This window comes from Mirounga angustirostris, unplaced genomic scaffold, assembly GCF_029215605.1.
Source record: "Mirounga angustirostris isolate CCGP_5_RB_7025 unplaced genomic scaffold, mMirAng1.0.hap1 SCAF_14, whole genome shotgun sequence".
Lineage (NCBI taxonomy): Eukaryota > Metazoa > Chordata > Mammalia > Carnivora > Phocidae > Mirounga > Mirounga angustirostris.
The window spans coordinates 44,730,510-44,748,841 of record NW_026991722.1 but is presented as its reverse complement, the minus strand read 5'-3'; the positions used below and the strand labels follow the sequence as shown (position 1 = coordinate 44,748,841).

Genomic DNA, 18,332 nt, shown 5'->3' with positions numbered 1-18,332 from the left:
TTCCTCAACTGAAAGTCTTGGAATTTCATTGGGGAAAAAAGCACATATCACATTCTTTGGAGTGAATTCTACTCTTAATTATATCGTCTTCTATTTATTTTGCTTAGCAGTAATTGGAACTCAGACCTGCAAAAGTGGTAAAGAAGTGAAGCACTGGATTCAAGATTTTAGTATCCCCTGGCAAAATGACAGAGGCTGTTTTGTAGCTAATGTTCTGTTTAATCATGAACATTGTGGAAAGATAATGTTCTCTACTTCTGCTGAAGTTCTCTTTCAGTTTTGTATGGTACAGGAGATACATAAACTTAGCGCTGTGCTGTGTATGCCACTGGATACATTTTCTGCCAGTTCTAAATTGTCATCCTGCATATCCTTACAAAGTAGTTATGAATGTTTTTGAATGAAATCACCTCCTAATTTGTTAAAAACTAAATTCCTGTCTAGTCAGTGAAGATTGTTTAGAAACAATCAAAAAAGTATTAAAATACAGAAACTATCAAGAGTAAAAACTTGGTAAGTGGGAACTCATCACAAATCGAAGGCATACTGTGCCTTTATATTATTTATATTCTTTTGTGGGTCATAAGGTAGAGAATAAGGAAATAAGGAAAGGTCTCTAAGGTTAAATAACTTGCCCAATGCCAGACACCTCACAGGTGTCAGGGAATTTGAATCCAGGTCTGTTTACTCCTTACCCAATACTGTGCTTACCACTTATTGTGTGTGTAGGATTTGCCTCAGTGAGCATCAGGGCTAAACGGTGACATAGAATTTTAGAGCCTATACAAAGAAACCAAAACTGAAACTTAACAGAGCTATACAGCTGCAAACCAGGACCACAGGGTAGGTGTGCACCACACTAAAACATTTTAGGTTATTGACTGTGGAGAAACTTACAGGAGAGGAGATAAATTGCCTTTAGGAATTGTTAGTTACAGAGGAGGTGGGGAGGTCCTTTGAAGAACGGCTTTTGGGAATATTTCAACTGATAGGTGGCAGAAGACCATACTAACCTTTGTGCTCTCATTGGTGCACAATAAGATAACCAGTAGTTGAGGAATAAAATGGAAACACTGATTAAAGTAACTTTAAAAAAAATTGTAAGTCTTGTACCATTTCTTTTATATCCTGAGGATTAGTAATTGATTACGCAGGGATGTTTAAATCACATAGAAGTCACCTTTTCTTTTGCCAAGATAATAATTATTGGATTTCTGTTTACTTCAGAATTTCCTCAATGAAAAGAAGTGGTTTTTAAAAGTATAAATATGCACCACAGGTTTTTCTAGGGAGCAGGGGCTGGAAATAAAAAGGGGCAGAATTGTGAGGAAATGAAAGAAGCTATAGCAAAGCTCTGAAAATTACTCTGTTGAATGTTTTTGGTAATCTCTTTGATCTTCTCGGTCTTCTCTTTTATGAACATGTGGGATTTGGGGCCAGACTGCACTTCTTTCTGTTTTTGGTATTCTTTGTCTCTTCTATCACTTGTTTGAGAATAATGATCAAGGATTTGGTTGCTTCTGCTATGTCAAAAACTGGTAACTTCTGCTTGATGGTCATACTGTACAGAAGTCTGTGAAAGTTAATTGTAAAATGGTTCAGGTCTTTCTTCATCAACTCTTTCATGCTCAGGCATGGCATAGGATTTGGACCTTTTCTCAAATTTCTGAACCAGTTCCTGGATAAGCTAGCGGTTCTTGTTTCCACCCCGGCTTTATCAAAAGGGCATTGCATGAGGGTAGGGACTCTGTCACTGACTTTATTACCCAGAACCTAGTAAGTTCCTTGCTCAGAGAGGGCACCAGAGTATTTGAATGCACACATTAGTATATGTGGAGAGAGAAGAGGAAAATAGGGCTGTAGCCCCTAAGGGATTCCAAGGACCATTACACATACCAGTGCATTTTATTTTTAATTTCTTTGCTCATTCTGCTTACAAAAGCAGCATGTGCTCATGTAAAAGAAAAAAAGCATTACTGAAATGTAATATACCCCCTTCACCAGAGTATTGCTATTAACAGTGTTATCCTTTTCATGTTAGTAACTATAAATCTTCTTCATTTTTTATTTTTTATTTTTTTTAAAGATTTTATTTATTTATTTGACAGAGAGAGAGAGAATGAGCACAAGCAGGGGGAGTGGCAGGCAGAGGCAGAGAGAGAAGCAGGCTCCCCACAGAGAAGGGGGAGCCCGATGTGGGGCTCGATCCTAGGACTCCAGGATCATGACCTGAGCCGAAGGCAGTCGCTTAACCAACTGAGCCACCCAGGCGCCCATTCCTCATTTTTTAAATTGCTAACTAATCCACTGTATCAATGTACCATCATGTTTTGACCACTTTGCTATTCGTAGATATTGATATTGTTTGCACTACTTTCTTTTATTACAAATGATGCTATAATAAACATCTTTGTGTATTTTTGTGCCGTTTTATAAATGTGTTTTTTATAGGATAAATTGCTAGAAGTGGAACTGTTGTTTCAAAAGGTAATCTTTTCATAGGATTACCAAATTTTATCCGCAAAAGATCATTAAAATGCATAATCAACAATGTTAATACTTAATTTTAAAAAGCTAGCTATGGGGGTGCCTGGGTGGCTCAGTCAGTTAAGTGTCTGCCTTTAGCTGGGGTCATGATCCCAGGGTCCTCTCTGCTCAGTGGGGAGCCTGCTTCTCCCTGTCCCTCTGCCTGCTGCTCCCCCTGCTTGTGCTCTCTCTCTGTCAAATAAATAAATACCATCTTAAAAAAAAATTAAAAATAAAATAAAAATCTACCTATGAAATCTAATAAGTAATTTTCCAGACTTGACTTTCATTAACAGTAAGAGTAGATGAGTCCTATAATTGAGTGGAGAGAGATAGACTTCAAATGTAGAGAAATGTGGGTGGATGATAATGTTATATAGATTTGTTACTTACTGAATAACTATGCCTAAGAGGGCTCTTGTTAGTTTGTGAAGTAAAGTAAGTATATAATATAGAGTAGCTGGGAAGGTTTATTAGTTCAGGGCAAGTTTAGTTCAGAGTAAGGACTAGGTGTGCTAATCAGATTTATAGATAACAAGGGGCTTGGTGGGTTAGCCTCTTGTGGAAAGCAGTGAAGTGTAGCAATAAAGGGCAGAACATTGGCCTTGGAATCAACAGACCTGGATTTGAATCCCAGCTCTACCACTTAATAAGTCTGTGATTTGGGGCAAGTTTATTAACCTCATCCTCAGGGTCAGTTTTCTTATGTCTAAAATGGGATCATACCTTCTTCATAGAAGTATCATATGGGTTAACTAAGAATATAGGTCTACATGTCACAGAACTCTAAAGAACAACATTTGTGTGGAATACAGAGTTGCGTAACAGGCATGCCCTAAATATTTAAGGTACCTGTATAGCATTGGGCTATAGGTACTCTGGTTGCTATTTATCTAATGTATATTGGCATCCACCAAATTCACTATATTTTTTAAAAGATTTTATTATAATTTCAAAGGATGGATTTTGAAATAACCTCAATGTCTGTGTGCCCCCACTTTTTTATGTCTGTTATTCAAAATTTGGAAAGTACAGAAAAATCACCCCAAATGTTTTGAGTATATCTTTTAGTTTCCTTTTTTATATAAACTTTATGGAGTTACAGTTCTTTACATGTATATTTATTTTAAAAAGGAAACCATTTACAATAAGTTTTGAAAAATTTGACAAAGATATAGCCACCACTCCAAGATATGGAGAACATTTCACTCCCCCCAAAGTTTAGTTTCTTTGGGGAAGAAAATTTGTGGGTGCTTCCTTTATTTTCTTTTTTTCTTTTTTACATGATTGGGATTCTATTATTTAATTTCTATATCCTTCTTTTTCACTTATTATTATATAGTGACAATTTTGTATGTTCTAACCTCAAAAGTTTAATTTTAATGGGTGCATAACCCATTATTTAATCTTTATTCATTTAGGTTGCTTATGCCTTTTTGTTTAAAAAGATTACTTATAAATAAAAGTAAACAGAATGTTTTTATATTTAGATTGTGATGTGTGTCTTATTTTCTTGGGACAGATAACAAATTCCAAGAATTTTGGAATTTCTGGATCAAGGAAATAAAAGTATTTTAAAGTTCTGTATTTTTTAACCTACTCACACATTTCAGTGCTAACTGTATACTAGGTTTTATGCTCATTACCATGGATGCGGTGGTAAATAGACACAGTATGTCTCCTGGAAATTAAAGAGATTTTGAGAATTTCCTTGGGTTATTCTGGGCTTAATTTTTCTACAACAATATTATTTGTGTAAACTAAGACATGTGTAAAAACAAATATGGCAAGTTAAAAAGGTAAAACCACCTGAAAACATATGATCCTACTTTTAAAAGATGAAATTTAGGGGCGCCTGGGTGGCTCAGTCGTTAAGCGTCTGCCTTCGGCTCAGGTCATGATCCCGGGGTCCTGGGATCGAGCCCCGCATCCGGCTCCCTGCTCGGCGGGAAGCCTGCTTCTCCCTCTCCCCTCCCTCTGCTTGTGTTCCCTCTCTCGCTGTGTCTCTCTCTGTCAAATAAATAAAATCTTAAAAAAAAAAAAAACAGAACTTCTATTAACTTTATTAAATTTCATCTTTAAAAAAAAAACAAAAAAACCCTAGATTTATTTCAGTAGAGACTAGAAGGTCACCAGTCAGGCAATTATGTATAGATACTAAGTTATAATAGGTGAATTCTGAAGTTTTTCTGGCTCTTAGATTTGTGTGGTCTGCTATCCTTTCAGGGTCAGTATTTACCAGTGCTAGGAAGTTGGGCAATCACAGCCACCATCCAGATCAACTTGTAGCCAAGACAAAATAGGAAAGTCATCTTAGGACATAGCAGTTCACTGGTCAGATGAGTAGAGTAGTATGTTAAATTATGTACCAGATAGAGAATGAGCACAGGACCACTTTACACTTTAACAATATTTTTAGAGGAAAGGTGCTCTGTAACCTAATGTATGTTTACTTTCTTTCAACATGTCTGTAGGATAAGTAGGCAAACTGGTTATCCTTTTATGATTGGAAAATGAGTCAAATTTATCAGGATTTGATTCAAAGAGACTTGGTAGCTGGTTTTCAGAAAAGAGACTACTGTTCAGTTTCCTTTATACGTTTATAAGTCCTTTTCACTAGGTTGTTGCTCATTAGAACTGGGCCTTTGGGATAGATAAACACTTCAGTTAGAAGAGCATTGACTTTAGATGAGCTCTTGTTATTTTATTCTCAGTATTGTCTTCAACTATTCTAGTATTACTTCCTACTGAAGTTTTGAGTATTTAGTTGAAGAAAAGTTTGGATTGTGAACCTTTTGGTATTAATAACAGTTATTACTATTGATAACTTTAAAATTCAAAAGCCTGGGGCGCCTGGGTGGCTCAGTCGTTAAGGGTCTGCCTTCGGATCAGGTCATGATCCCAGGGTCCTGGGATCGAGCCCCGCATCGGGCTCCCTGCTCCGCGGGAGGCCTGCTTCTCCCTCTTCCACTCCCCCTGCTTGTGTTCCCTCTCTCCCTATCTCTCTGTCAAATAAATAAATAAAATCTTTAAAAAATAAAAAATAAAAAAAAATAAAATAAAATTCAAAAGCCTGCTTGAAAGTATTACCTCATTTAATCCTGTTAATGATCTTGGAAAGTAGGTATTAAGTCTCTCAATCCACAAATATAGGGTGTCTTTCCATTTATTTAGATCTTTAATTTCTTTCAAAAGCATTTTGTAGTTTCCAGAGTATTGGTGTTGTACTTATTTTGTTTATCAGTATATTATTATTTTTGGTGCTATTGCCAGTGGCATTGTTTTCTTTGTTCCATTTAGTCATTCATTGCAAATGTATAAAAATACAGCTGATTTTTATACATTGATTCTGTATCCTGCCACCAAACTGAACTTACTAGTTTTAATAGTTTTTTTTTTTGTGGATTTGTTAGGATTTCTACATAGAAGATCGTATTACCTGTGAATAGATGGTTTTACTGCTTTCTTTGGATGCCTTTTATTTCATTTTCTTGCTTAATTATCCTGGTTAGAACTCAGTACAGTGTTGAATAGAAGTAGTGATTGCAGGCATTCTTGTCTCATTCCTCATCACAGGGATCTTTGTCTTATTCCTCATCTTAAGGGGAAAGCATTTAGTCTTTCACCATTAAATGTGATGTTAGGTGTGAGTTTTTTGTAGATCTCTTTTACCAGGTTGAGGAAGTTTGCTTTTATTCCTATTTTGAGTGTTTTCATCATGAAAAAAGGGGTGTTAGATTTTGTCATGCTTTTTCTGCTTCTGTTGAGATGATCCTGGGGTTTTTGTCCTGTATTGATATGCTTTTTTACAGTAATGTTTGTATGTTAGACCAGCCTTTCACACTGAGATAAATATTACTTGATGGAGTATAACACTTTTTTTGTGCTGCTGTATTCACTTTGCTAGTACTTTGTTGGGACTTTCTGCATCTATATTTATAAGGCGTATTGGTCTCTAGTTTTTTTGTGATGTCTTTATGTGGTTTTTGTATCAGGGTAACACTGACCTTACAGAATGGGTTGATACATGTTTCCTTCTATTTTTTGGAAGAGTTTGTGAATGATTAGTATTAATTTTTCCTTGGATATTTGGTAGAATTCACCAGTGAAGCCATGTGGACCTGGGCTTATCTTGTGGATACTTTTATTTGACTAGTAATTAAATTCATTTGTTAGAGCCCTCTTCAGGTTGCCTCTTTTTTCTCTTCTTTTACTTTCCTTTCTTTTCTTTTCTTTCCAAAATTTTATTTATTTGAGAGAGAGAGAGAGAGAGCACAAGTGGCAGGGAGAGGCAGAGGGAGACGGAGAAGCAGGCTCCCTGCTCAGCAGGGAGCCCGATGTAGGGCTCCATCCCAGAACTCTGGGATAATGACCTGAGCCGAGGCAGATGCTTAACCAGCTGAGCCACCCAGGCGCCCCTAGGTTCTTGAGCCTATTTTCTTGAGTCATTTACAGTAGTTTTTTGTTTTTAAGAATTTGTCCATTTCATGTAAGTCATCTAATTTATTGGTTTACAATTATTCATAGTATTATTCCCTTATTATCCTTCTTTCTATAAAGTAGTAGTTATGTCCCTTCTTTCATTCCTGGTTTTAGTAGTTTGAGCCTTCTCTTATTTTTTCTTAGTCAGTCTGGTAAAGGTTTTTAAATTTTGTTGGTCTTTTCCCAGAACCCATTTTTGTTTTTCTTTTTCTCAGTTGTTTTTATACTCTCTATTTACCTCTGCTCTAATCTTTATTAATTTCTTTCATCTGCTTGCTTTAGTTTTTATTTTGCTTTTTTCCCCCAGTATCTTAAGACAGAAGTTTAAGTTATTGATTTGAATCTTCCTTTTTTTTTTAAGTAGGCTCCACACCCAGTGGAGCTTATACTCACGACCTTGAGATCAAGACCTGAGCTAAGATCAAGAGTAAGACTGACTGAGCCACCCAGTTGCCCCTTGAATCTTCCTTTTTAAGAGAGAGAGGGAGGAATGGGGGTGGGGGGAGGGGCAGAGGGAGAGGGAGAGAGAGGATCTTAAGCAGGCTCCACACCCAGCACAGAGCCCAACACAGGACTCGATGGATCTCGTGACCCTGAGATCATGACCTGAGCCAAAATCAAGAGTTGGGATGCTTAACTTACTGAGCCACCCAGGCACCTCCTTTTTAAATACTGCCATTTGTGACTATAAATGTCCCTCTAAGCACTGCTTTATCTGCATGCCATAAATTTTGGTTTATTATGTCTTCATTTTCACTCATTTCAAGGTATTTTCCAATTTCCCTTGTGATTTCTTCATTGACAAATGACTACTTAGGAGTAATTAATTTCTAAATATTTCTGAGTTCCCCTAATTTCTTTTTGTTGTTGATTTCAAATTTCATTCCAGTGTAGTTAGAGACTATACATTGTATGAGTTCAGTCTTTTAAAATTTACTGGGGCTTGTTCTATGTCCTAGCATGTGGTCTATACTGAGAATGTTCCATGTGCACTTAAGGAGAATGCTGTTATTGGGTAGAATATTCTATAGGTGTGTTTTAGATTTGTTTGGTTTATAGTATTGTTGAAGTATTTGATTTCCTTGTTGATCTTCTATATAGTTGTCTATCCTTTGTTGAAAATGGGGTATTTAAGTCTTTCAACTATTATCGTTGCATTTCTGTTTTTCCCTTCCTTTATGTCAGCTTTTGCTTCACGTATTTTGGGCTGTTTGTTGTTGCAAAAACGTTTATAATTGTCAATATTTCTGATCCACTGGGTGTTTTATCAATTATAATATGCCACCTCTTTATCTCTAGTAACACTTTTAGACTATTTTGTCTGATATAAGTATGGCCACTCGCGCTTTCTTATGGTTGCTGTTGTATGATATGCCATTTACTTTCAACTTTGTTTTATATTTGAGTCTGAAGTGTGTCTCCTGTAGACAGCATATAGTTGGACCTTATCTTTTTTTGGTCTGGTTTGACACTTTGCCTTTTGATTGGATTATTTAATCTGTTAACATGGAATGTTATTTCTATAGTTAGGTTTAGGTCTGCCATTTATTTTTGTTTCTATATATCCTCTCATTTTTGTTCCTGTATTCCTTTTTTCCTGCTTTCTTTTGCATTAAGTGAATATTTTCTAGTGTGACACTTTGTTTTCTTTATAATTTTTCAATATATATATTTAGTGGTTCTAGAGGTTACAAAATATATCTAGTATATGTTGTATATATATCTAATAAATTCTAGTAAGAATTTATTTCACATTTATAATAATTTAGTTGGGTGAGATATAGAAACGTTTCTATTTAGCTCATTTTCCTCCCCCTTTTTTATTTTGTACTATTATTGCTCTACATATTACATCTAGATATGTTAGAAACCCAACAAATACCTTGTTATAATTATTACCTTATGTAACTTTTTGTTTTTTAAAGAAACTGACAGAAGAAAGGAGCACAGGACATATTTGTAGCATTTGTTTTATTACTCTCTTAGTTACCGTTTCTGGTTTTCTTCATTTGTTTTCAACCAAAGTCATTTCCTTAGTGTGATACAACTTTAGTCCCATCCACTTCTTTTCTTTTTTTTTTTAAAGATTTATTTGACACAGAGAGAGAGACAGCTAGAGAGGGAACACAAGCAGGGGGAGTGGGAGAGGGAGAAGCAGGCTCCTGGCTGAGCAGGGAGCCCGATGCGGGGCTCGATCCCAGGACCCTGGGATCATGACCTGGGCAGAAGGCAGACGCTTAACAGCTGAGCCACCGAGGCGCCCCCCATCCACTTCCTTTCTGCTGTTATTCACAAATATATTACATTTTTATGTTATGGGTCCAAAAACATAATTATATACATATTTTTCTACACAATTTCTTTACAAAAATTAAGAGAAGAAAGCAGAATTAATAGGCATTTACTTATATTGTCAAATTATGTAATCACCTTTCCCAGTGCCCTTTTTCATTTTCATGTGAATTTTTTTTATAAAGAATTCTTTTTTTTTTTTTTTTAAAGATTTTATTTATTTGAGAGAGAGAGAATGAGAGACAGAGAGCACGAGAGGGAAGAGGGTCAGAGGGAGAAGCAGACCCCCCGCTGAGCAGGGAGCCCGACGTGGGACTCGATCCCGGGACTCCAGGATCACGACCTGAGCCGAAGGCAGTTGCTTAACCAACTGAGCCACCCAGGCGCCCTCATGTGAATTTGAATTACTCCTGGGATCAGTTGTTTTGAGCCTGGACAACTTTATTTAGTATTTCTTGTATGGTGTGTCTGCTAGTCAACCAGTCCACTCAGTTTTATTCTGGGAGTGTCTTTTTTTTTTTTTTTAAGCTTTTATTTATTTATTTGACAGAGAGAAAAAGAGGGGAGGGGGAGAGGGAGAAGTAGTCTCCCCAATGAGCAGAGAGCCCAAAATGGGGCTCAGTCCCAGGGTTCTGGGATCCTGACCCGAGCCAAAGGCAGACGCTTAACCGACTGAGCCAGGCACCCCTATCTGGGAATGTCTTTATGTTGCCTTCAATTTTGAAAGATATTTTTAATGAATATCTGATTGTTGGTTGATTTTTTTTTTTTTTTTTGCTTTCGGCAAGTGGAATATGTCATTTCACTGCCTTCTGGCCTCCATTGTTTTTGATGAGAGGTCAGCTGTTAATCCTATTGAGGATCTCTTGTAAATAAGGAGTCATTTTTCTCTTGCTGTTCTCAAGATTTTCTTTTAATAGTCGAACACTTTTATTTTGAAGTGTCTTGGTGTGGATCTCTTTGAATGTATTAGAGTTTGTTGAACTATTTGGACATCTAGATTATTCTTCCTCAAATTTGGGGAGTTGTCAGCCATTATTTCTTTGAATATTTTTCTGTTTCTTTATCTCTCTTTCTGTTTCTCTTGTCCTCCCTCTCTGGTACTCACATTATGCCTATGTTGCTGTGCCTTTCAGTGGTACACATTTCTCTGAGGCTGTGTTCATTTTTCTTCATTATTTTTTCTCTCCATTCTTTGGATTTAATAATCTCCATTCATCTGTCTTCAAGTTCACTGATCTTCTACTCGTTCAGTTTCACTGTTGAGCCCCTCTAGTGGATTTTTTTGTTACTGTATTTTTTTTAACTACCGAAGTTGGGTTTTTTTCCTTTAATAATATCTATCTTTCTAGCAATCATCTCTATTTGATGATATCATCATACCTTCCTTCGCTTGTTTAAGCATGGTCTCCTTTAGTCTTTTGAACATATTTATAATGTTTACTTTGAAGTTTTTGTTAATTAGATCTGACAGCCAGTCCTTCTCATAGGTGGTTTTTCTTGCCTGCCTTTTTTCCTGTGTGTCATACTTTTCTTTTTCTTTGCATGTTGTGTAACTTGTTATTCAAAACTAATATGTGGGGGTGCCTAGGTGGCTCAGTTGGTTAAGCATCTGCCTTTGGCTCAGGTCACGATCTCAGGGTCCTGGGGTCGAGCCCTGCATTGGACTCCCTGCTCAACAGGGAGTCTGCTTCTCTCTCTCCTTCTGCCCCCCTTCAAGTAGATGAATAAATAAATAAAGTCTTTAAAAAATTTAATATATTGCAGCAACTCTGGATTCTGCCCCCTGTTCCCTTGAGTGTATTATTGTTTGCTTTTTTTTTTTTTTAATGTCTGACTGGTTTATTCTAGTGAAGTCTATTTTTCCCCACAGTGGGAAGCCTTTGATGTTGCTCCTCAGAGGGCACAACCATGGGCATAAGCTCAGCCACCCTGAGATGACAGGGCTCTCCTTGACTTTCTCTTTCTCTGATTTCTCTGTTAAGCTGTGTGTCTCTTGGTATCATACCCAGGTATCAGGCTCTACCTTTGCCAGCCATTTACCCTATTGTTTTCAACAATGCTATAGGGCCCAACTTGTTCCATAGTCTGATCCAATTAAATTTAGGCTACTTTTAATATTTGAGGTTTGTTCTGACATCAAGAGGGCCCTTCTTAGTTGTTTTTATTTCTGGTTTTCTCTGATAAACTAGAGCTAGGCCTATGGCCTAGCTTGTATCTGTCATGAAGCTACCATCCTTCTTTTAATTGTTTTTGTTGTATTTGAGAGTGCTGTTACCTTTGAGCTTCCCCACACTGTGTTGAAATAAAGTCAGCGGGCGCCTGGGTGGCTCAGTCGTTAAGCGTTTGCCTTCGGCTCAGGTCATGATCCCAGGGTCCTGGGATCGAGTCCCACATCGGGCTCCCTGCTCGGCAAGAAGCCTGCTTCTCCCTCTCCCATTCCCCCTGCTTGTGTTCCTGCTCTCGCTGTCTCTCTCTCTGTCAAATAAATAAATAAGATCTTAAAAAAAAAAAAAAAAAAGAAATAAAGTCAGCTTCCCTATAGAGATATTTGGAGTGGGGATCAGGACTGTGGAATGCTTCTTTGTGGGCAGTATCCCTGCTTTAGGAGTGGGGTACTGGGCTACCACCATCTGGTCTTATCTACTTACTTCTTCCAGCATGGAACCTCCATCCTACAAAAGAACTGGGGTGAGGGAGAGTGGGGTCCAGATACTTTTAGTGTGCCATCCCTGAAGAAGAGCCTTCCCTTTATGAGTAGAGATGAGTAAAAGAAGCCTAGAAACCTCTGGATGCACTTGTCTCAAATTTATCCTCTGCTGTATGCAGCTCATTGTGGGGGAGATCAGAAATGCTGGTGGCTTGCTCCTCCCAGAGAGATACCATAGCCCTCAACTGGGAGCTTGGGAGGGAGAGAGAGAGGGCCTTTGTTGGCCACAGTGCCTGATCTGAGAAGGGAAAGGGAGTGAGTCATGATTGAGATGCCACTGTTTCTTGCTGTGCTTACTGAATTTTAGTAAATCCTCATTAATAATGGTGAAGTCATTTTCTGTATGCCTTCATGCAATTTCCAAAGACTTGACTTATTTATTTATTTATTTTTTAAAAAGATTTTATTTATTTATTTGAGAGAGAGAGCGAGTACATGAGAGGGGGGAGGGTCAGAGGGAGAAGCAGACTCCCTGCCGAGCAGGGAGCCCGATGTGGGACTTGATCCAGGGACTCCAGGATCATGACCTGAGCCGAAGGCAGTCGCTTAACCAACTGAGCCACCCAGGCGCCCTCCAAAGACTTTAAATAGTTGTTTTTAAAAATAATTTTCACCAGTTTTGCTTGCTTTGCTGGGGAGCAGGTTTGTTGAGCTCTTCATGCTCCCTTTCTGGAAATGGAACTTCAGCTATGAATATTCTTGTTTGTGCCTCCTACTGACATGGACAAGAATTTCTTTAGATTAGAAATACTGGGTTAAAGAGTGTGCAAATGGGAATCAGTTTGGCACAATCATGTAAAGTTGAACAAAGCTCTTGTACCAAATTATATTACCATCATCAAGATGTTAAAGTTCCTGTTGCAGCACATCTCTCTAACACTTAATATTGTCATTGGATTTCTTAATTTTTGTCTGTCTAGGTGTATATATATATAAAGTGATATCTCACTGTGGTCTTAATTTACTTTTCCTCATCATTGCCATTTGTGTTTCTTTTGTGCATTTTGGATATTTGTCCTTTGAACATATGTGAACTAAAATTTTCTCCCATTTTGTCGTTTGGTTTTTACCTGATGGTGTCTTTTGCTAAACAAAAAAAAATTTTTTTAATATACTTTAATGCATCAGACTTATTTTAAGAAATTCTTCCCTATTCCAAGTTTAGAAAGATAATTTTCTACATTCTCTAAGAGTTTAAAAGGTTTTACTTTTTACCTTTGTACTCTTAATGCCCTTGGGGTTTTCTGTGGTGTGTGAAACTTTTAATCTTTTCCATATAGATAACTAATTGACACAGCCTTATTTATCGAATAGTTGCTCTTTTCCTCACTAATCTGCAGTGCCTCCTAGGAGAATTTGATATAACATATCTGCATGGGTCTATTTTGGAATTCTCCAATTTATTCCATCGGTTACGTTGTGTAATCTGGTTCCATTACCATTACCATCTTACTGTAGTTCTATAGTTTGATGTCATGAAGGAAAAGTGTTTTGGCTCCTTTTAAGTAGCATAATAATTAGTATACATGGAATTCAGTATGTATTAATCACCTATTCAGAGCATTTTACAGTGTTGAAAGAAATGGTCAGAACACAAAATACATGATGATTGTTTCATTTATTAGCTTAGAAGTCATATTTTGCTTTCTTCTAACTCTAGGAACAGTTCTGATCAAAAGTAACAGTGGCCAGTTGATGTTGGTATCTCCTCAGCAAGCTGTGACAAGAGCAGAGACCACTACTAACATAACTTCAAGGCCAGCTGTACCAACGAATACTCATACAGTCAAAATCTGTACAATGCCGGTAATATACCTTAGTTTTTTTTTTTATTTTTTAATTTTTTTATTATTAGTTTTTTTAATCCTCCTTAATTTTCCAGCTATTTTCTTCCTATAAATGTGTGTGTATTTGTCAATAAGAATAATAGATGATTCTGCTCAACTTTTTGAATTAAGCCACTTTCCTTGAACATGTTAATTAAGGTGTTTGGTTTTGTCATTTGGTATTTGCTAAAATACTAATGGGGCGCCTGGGTGGCTCAGTTGGTTAAGCGACTGCCTTCGGCTCAGGTCATGATCCTGGAGTCCCGGGATCGAGTCCCGCATCGGGCTCCCTGCTCGGCGGGGAGTCTGCTTCTCCCTCTGACCCTCCTCCCTCTCGTGCTCTCTCTCATTCTCTCTCTCAAATAAATAAATAAAATCTTTAAAAAAATAAAATAAAATAAAATACTAATGATTTTTCTTCATACTCAAAGATTTTATAGTCCTCAAGGGAATGTTCAAAGGGCTATTTGTATCTCTAAATGGAAAGAAAATAATCATTCTGTTTCAGTTTTAATTTGTGGTATAAAATATTAACACTACAGTTTATGGTGTTCATTTTTATACATACCTTACAGGACTGACTTTTAAGAAATTCAGAAATCTGTAATATTTCATTAGTTGGTGTTGTTAGAAAATGGTTAATTTTACATACATGATAATTTTTCCAGGTAACTAACTAAAATTTATCTTGTGTGCCAGAGGTTAAAAAAAAATTTTTTTTTACAACAAGAGAAAGAAAAAATACAATAAAAAATACAATAAAAAAATTTTCTTAATGGCGTCTTTCTCTGGTAAAATAAAAAATGCTGAATGGTATAACATTTTCTTGATGAGTCAGGCTCATCCTAATGAAGGATTGCATAGTATTCTGTGGTAATATTTGCTGCCAGTTCTGTCCGCTCCCCCACCAGCCCCCATTTTGTGCTTTCCTAGTATTTGGTTCTAGGTTCTCGACCATTTTCTCTGTTACTGTATCTTTCAATGACAGCTTCTCCTTTCCTTTCCAATTTGCTTTATCTAACTGCTGTGAGTTGAGAAGATAGGTTAGCAGATTTTTGTTTATGATTAGATGTTAAATAAGAATCCATTTATTTTCTCTATGAGCCAAAGAGTAAAGTTCAAGATTTTAATGCTAAAATACTGTAATATTTATTTGTTAAATCAGTTGCCTCCTTAGGAACACGAAGTGGGTGTCAGTTGGCCAGTTGACCAGTTAGGTTCATAGTGGAAAACGTGCTTAAAATCTCTAAGGTTTTAAAACCAGTTATAACAAAGAAGTTTGCTATGGTGAAGTGTTTTAATGTTTAATGTTTACAGTAGTACTGACTGATTTAAAATTACTAATGCTGATGACTCTATTATCTCTCCTCCCTCCCCCCTCCCCCCCAGAATTCTAGTTCACAGTTAATTAAGAAAGTGGCAGTGGCACCTGTTAAAAAATTGGCACAAATAGGAACTACTGTTGTAACCACTGTTCCAAAGCCTTCCTCAGTACAAGTAAGTTGTGACTGACTTCTGTCCATGCATGCACTGGTTTTTCTCTCACCTTTCTTTCTCATTTAGCTATTTTCTGCCAGATGTATAAGTTGCCACAATGACCATGTGACCTTGAAGAAAGCAATTCAGTGATATTTGGTGACACTTATCAAAGTGGGAACAGTTGGAGCTGTGGAAAACACAAGATAAACATTGTGTATGATCTTGGAATATCAGTTTTACTTGCATGTAATAAATTAACACAAATGCATCTAATAGCCATGTGTCAGAGGGTCTAGAAGCAGTTGTCAGGACAGAATTTTGGCATAGGAGGTATTTATTAATTATCGATATCTGTGGAAGGGAAGGAGAATAAGACTTTGAACTAGATGCAGGCCCAGTAAAGCCTCTGCCAACTGGATGGAGAACATTGGAGGAAATATGGCCTGTCAGAGTTGTTCTACTGTGTGCCAGCATTGGTCAGCTGGGCCTTAATTCCCCCTCTGGGATAAGTCACTGGATGTCAACTCCACAAGGAAGTTGTGCTGTTGGGCAGGGTAATTCTTTGTAGTTGAGACAAATCCTGAAAGAACTGACATCTGTGGGCTATATAATGGCATTCCCCACAGCTGGCACAAAACAGATTTCCTTGTAATGGTATATCACAGTTTACTCCTGGTGTCACTGGGATCTACTTCCTTAAATATGTTAAAGACCAGATCTTTTGGAATTCCAATGGGTTTCTTCCTTGGGGAAACAAAGAAGAGGAGGTTACTAGGATGAACTACAGTCTTCATCACTGTTGCTGATACTCATCATCTCCCTCCTTGACTCTCCTCTTCATTCTAGATTCTCTCCATTCTCAATTAATAACTCTGCTGGTCTTGGTAACTTAACTGGTGGTGTGACCAGACCTTCATCCCTGAGTGATCTGAGGTCCTACTCACCATGCTCTCTTGAGACATGGTGTCATAACAACTGGGCAAAGAAACACCAGTAGGCGCTTAAGTGGATCACCTGGATTCACCACACATATTCTTCCTCAGTCTCTATTGTGTAATAGCAACCCTACCTATTCCAGATGTCAGGTCAATTATCCCTGCCATGATAATGATTCTTTACTGCTGTTCCTTAGACACTAGGAACCTGAAGTACCCAGGAGGCAGCCATGGTGTCTAGCTTATGGGAACTCTTGCTGTGTTCTCTGGTGAAAGTGTGTCCCCTGTGGGTAGAAATGGGAAGCACAGGGTCCCCCATTGCGTCTTTGGGAGTGATGATAAGTGGTTCCATTCATCCCTCTGCTCCTCTACCTCTTGGTTTTCATGTATTTGTCCTATTGGAGACATAGTACCATAGAGTTTCTTGGTACAGCTTACACTGAATCTTGGAGGATGGAATTCCATCTTCATTGAGTATTGCCTGAGTTTGCACTTCACCTGTGCCCTCTGCAGGCTGTTCTGATACTTTACTAGGCTGCCAGCTTCTAGGTCATGCCCCCCAGACATTCATAATCAGTGCCAGTGTGGTCTTGCAAAGCATGGAAATAGAATGGGCTGGGCTTCAATATCAGGAGTTATGATTGAGTTTAAGATGGTCCACCCATTACTGCAATGGGATTATGTAGGTAGAGTAAGACTGGGATTGTGTACCTCCTTGTGCCTCTTAGGAGGAAGAATTGGCCTGGAAGGTGCAGGTATCTGGTAAGGTACAGCTAGTAGCTATATTAGAGTTGTGAAGGACAGATTTTGTACTAGAGGCTATAAAATACTAACAAGGAAAGTAGAAATGCCGTAAATGTTCACAAAAAATAGGATGCTTTTCCTGAGCTCGCATTTCATTGGCTCTTATTTTGCTTCATAAGGGAGAGGAACCCTTCCCATTAGTCCAGAAGGGTAATCATAATCACTAGCTAAAGTTATAGATTATGCTTTCTTTAAATAATAGCATAAGGAGTTAATGGCAGAGTATAAATATAGACTCACTGAAGAAAGAGTATTTAATTACTGTAGATTAAGCTGAAAAAGTTTATTAGACAGTCTCCAAAAGGATTCAGAGAAACTGCACAGTAGTTGTCCTTGGAGAGCAGAACGAAGGCTAGGAATAGGAAGGTGACTCATTTTCATTGTTGCCTTGAGATCTACTTTAATAATATTTCACTAAATTAGGTGCAGTTATTTTTATCTTTTTTGCTTAACATTTCATCATTCTAGTCTCTTCACCATTAATCAGTGTTTTAAATTTTTTCCCCATTTTTACCCTTAAAGCATGCTTCGTCTAATATATGCTCCAGTCTTTCTAAAGTGGGAAATTTTGGTGTACATTTGAATTCACTTATTTTGACTGTTACCAAAGGAAATTTTCTTGAAGGTGATTGCAACCTGACCTTTTTGTGTTGTATACCTCTGGAATAAAAATATTTAAATTAAAATGATGGTGCAGTGTTCAGTTTTCTGAGTCAGTTGTAAATACTGTTGTCTCTCCCATCACCCTCAAACTTGACTCATGTTCTGTAACTTTGTGTTTGTTTTAAAATAAGATTTTTGCTTTATCTGAGTTGTATAAATTATTGCCTGACTTGTGATTTCTTGTATTAAACTTTTTATCCTGCGGGTGGTGCTATAATCACACCTCATTTCAATAGAAGGTGGAAGACATAACCAAAATTCTTTTCAGTGTGAAAATAAGCTATCACAGTTTGTAATATTCATTATGCTTACTCTAAGAGTCTAGATAAAAGCAGCTTATCTGAGTATAAGATGATCAGTAGATCTCTCTGCTTTATACTTAAGAAAAAGCAGAAAATTACGGAATAGGATATTCTATATTTTCATATAAAAACTTACTATTTCAAATTCTTTTTAGAGAAGTATTAATAATGTGTTTTGAGGACCATGCACTTGGTACTGTTTTTCACAAACAAACCTAGGAGAGTAGGGAGGTACCATTTCTGTCCTTGTTTTTTTACAGACGAGAATCAAAGTATTAGCAAGGTTAAGTAACTTGCTTGAAGTCAACACTCA

At 37.3% G+C, this 18,332-nt stretch overlaps 1 protein-coding gene across 7 annotated transcripts in view; it reads left to right on the top strand.

The window, feature by feature from the left end:
- Positions 1 to 18,332, top strand: part of TAF4B (TATA-box binding protein associated factor 4b) — a 132,202-nt gene that overhangs the window by 1,567 nt on the left and 112,303 nt on the right. For all 7 annotated transcript variants that reach the window (XR_010407275.1, XR_010407274.1, XR_010407276.1 and 4 more), the window contains exons 2-3: positions 13,671 to 13,816; positions 15,226 to 15,333. Coding sequence is in view for 4 of the 7 variants with exons in the window: in XM_064577790.1 (XP_064433860.1) it covers positions 13,671 to 13,816; positions 15,226 to 15,333 (254 nt within the window). In the remaining 3 variants the exon portion in view is untranslated. The remainder of the gene's footprint in view (positions 1 to 13,670; positions 13,817 to 15,225; positions 15,334 to 18,332) is intronic.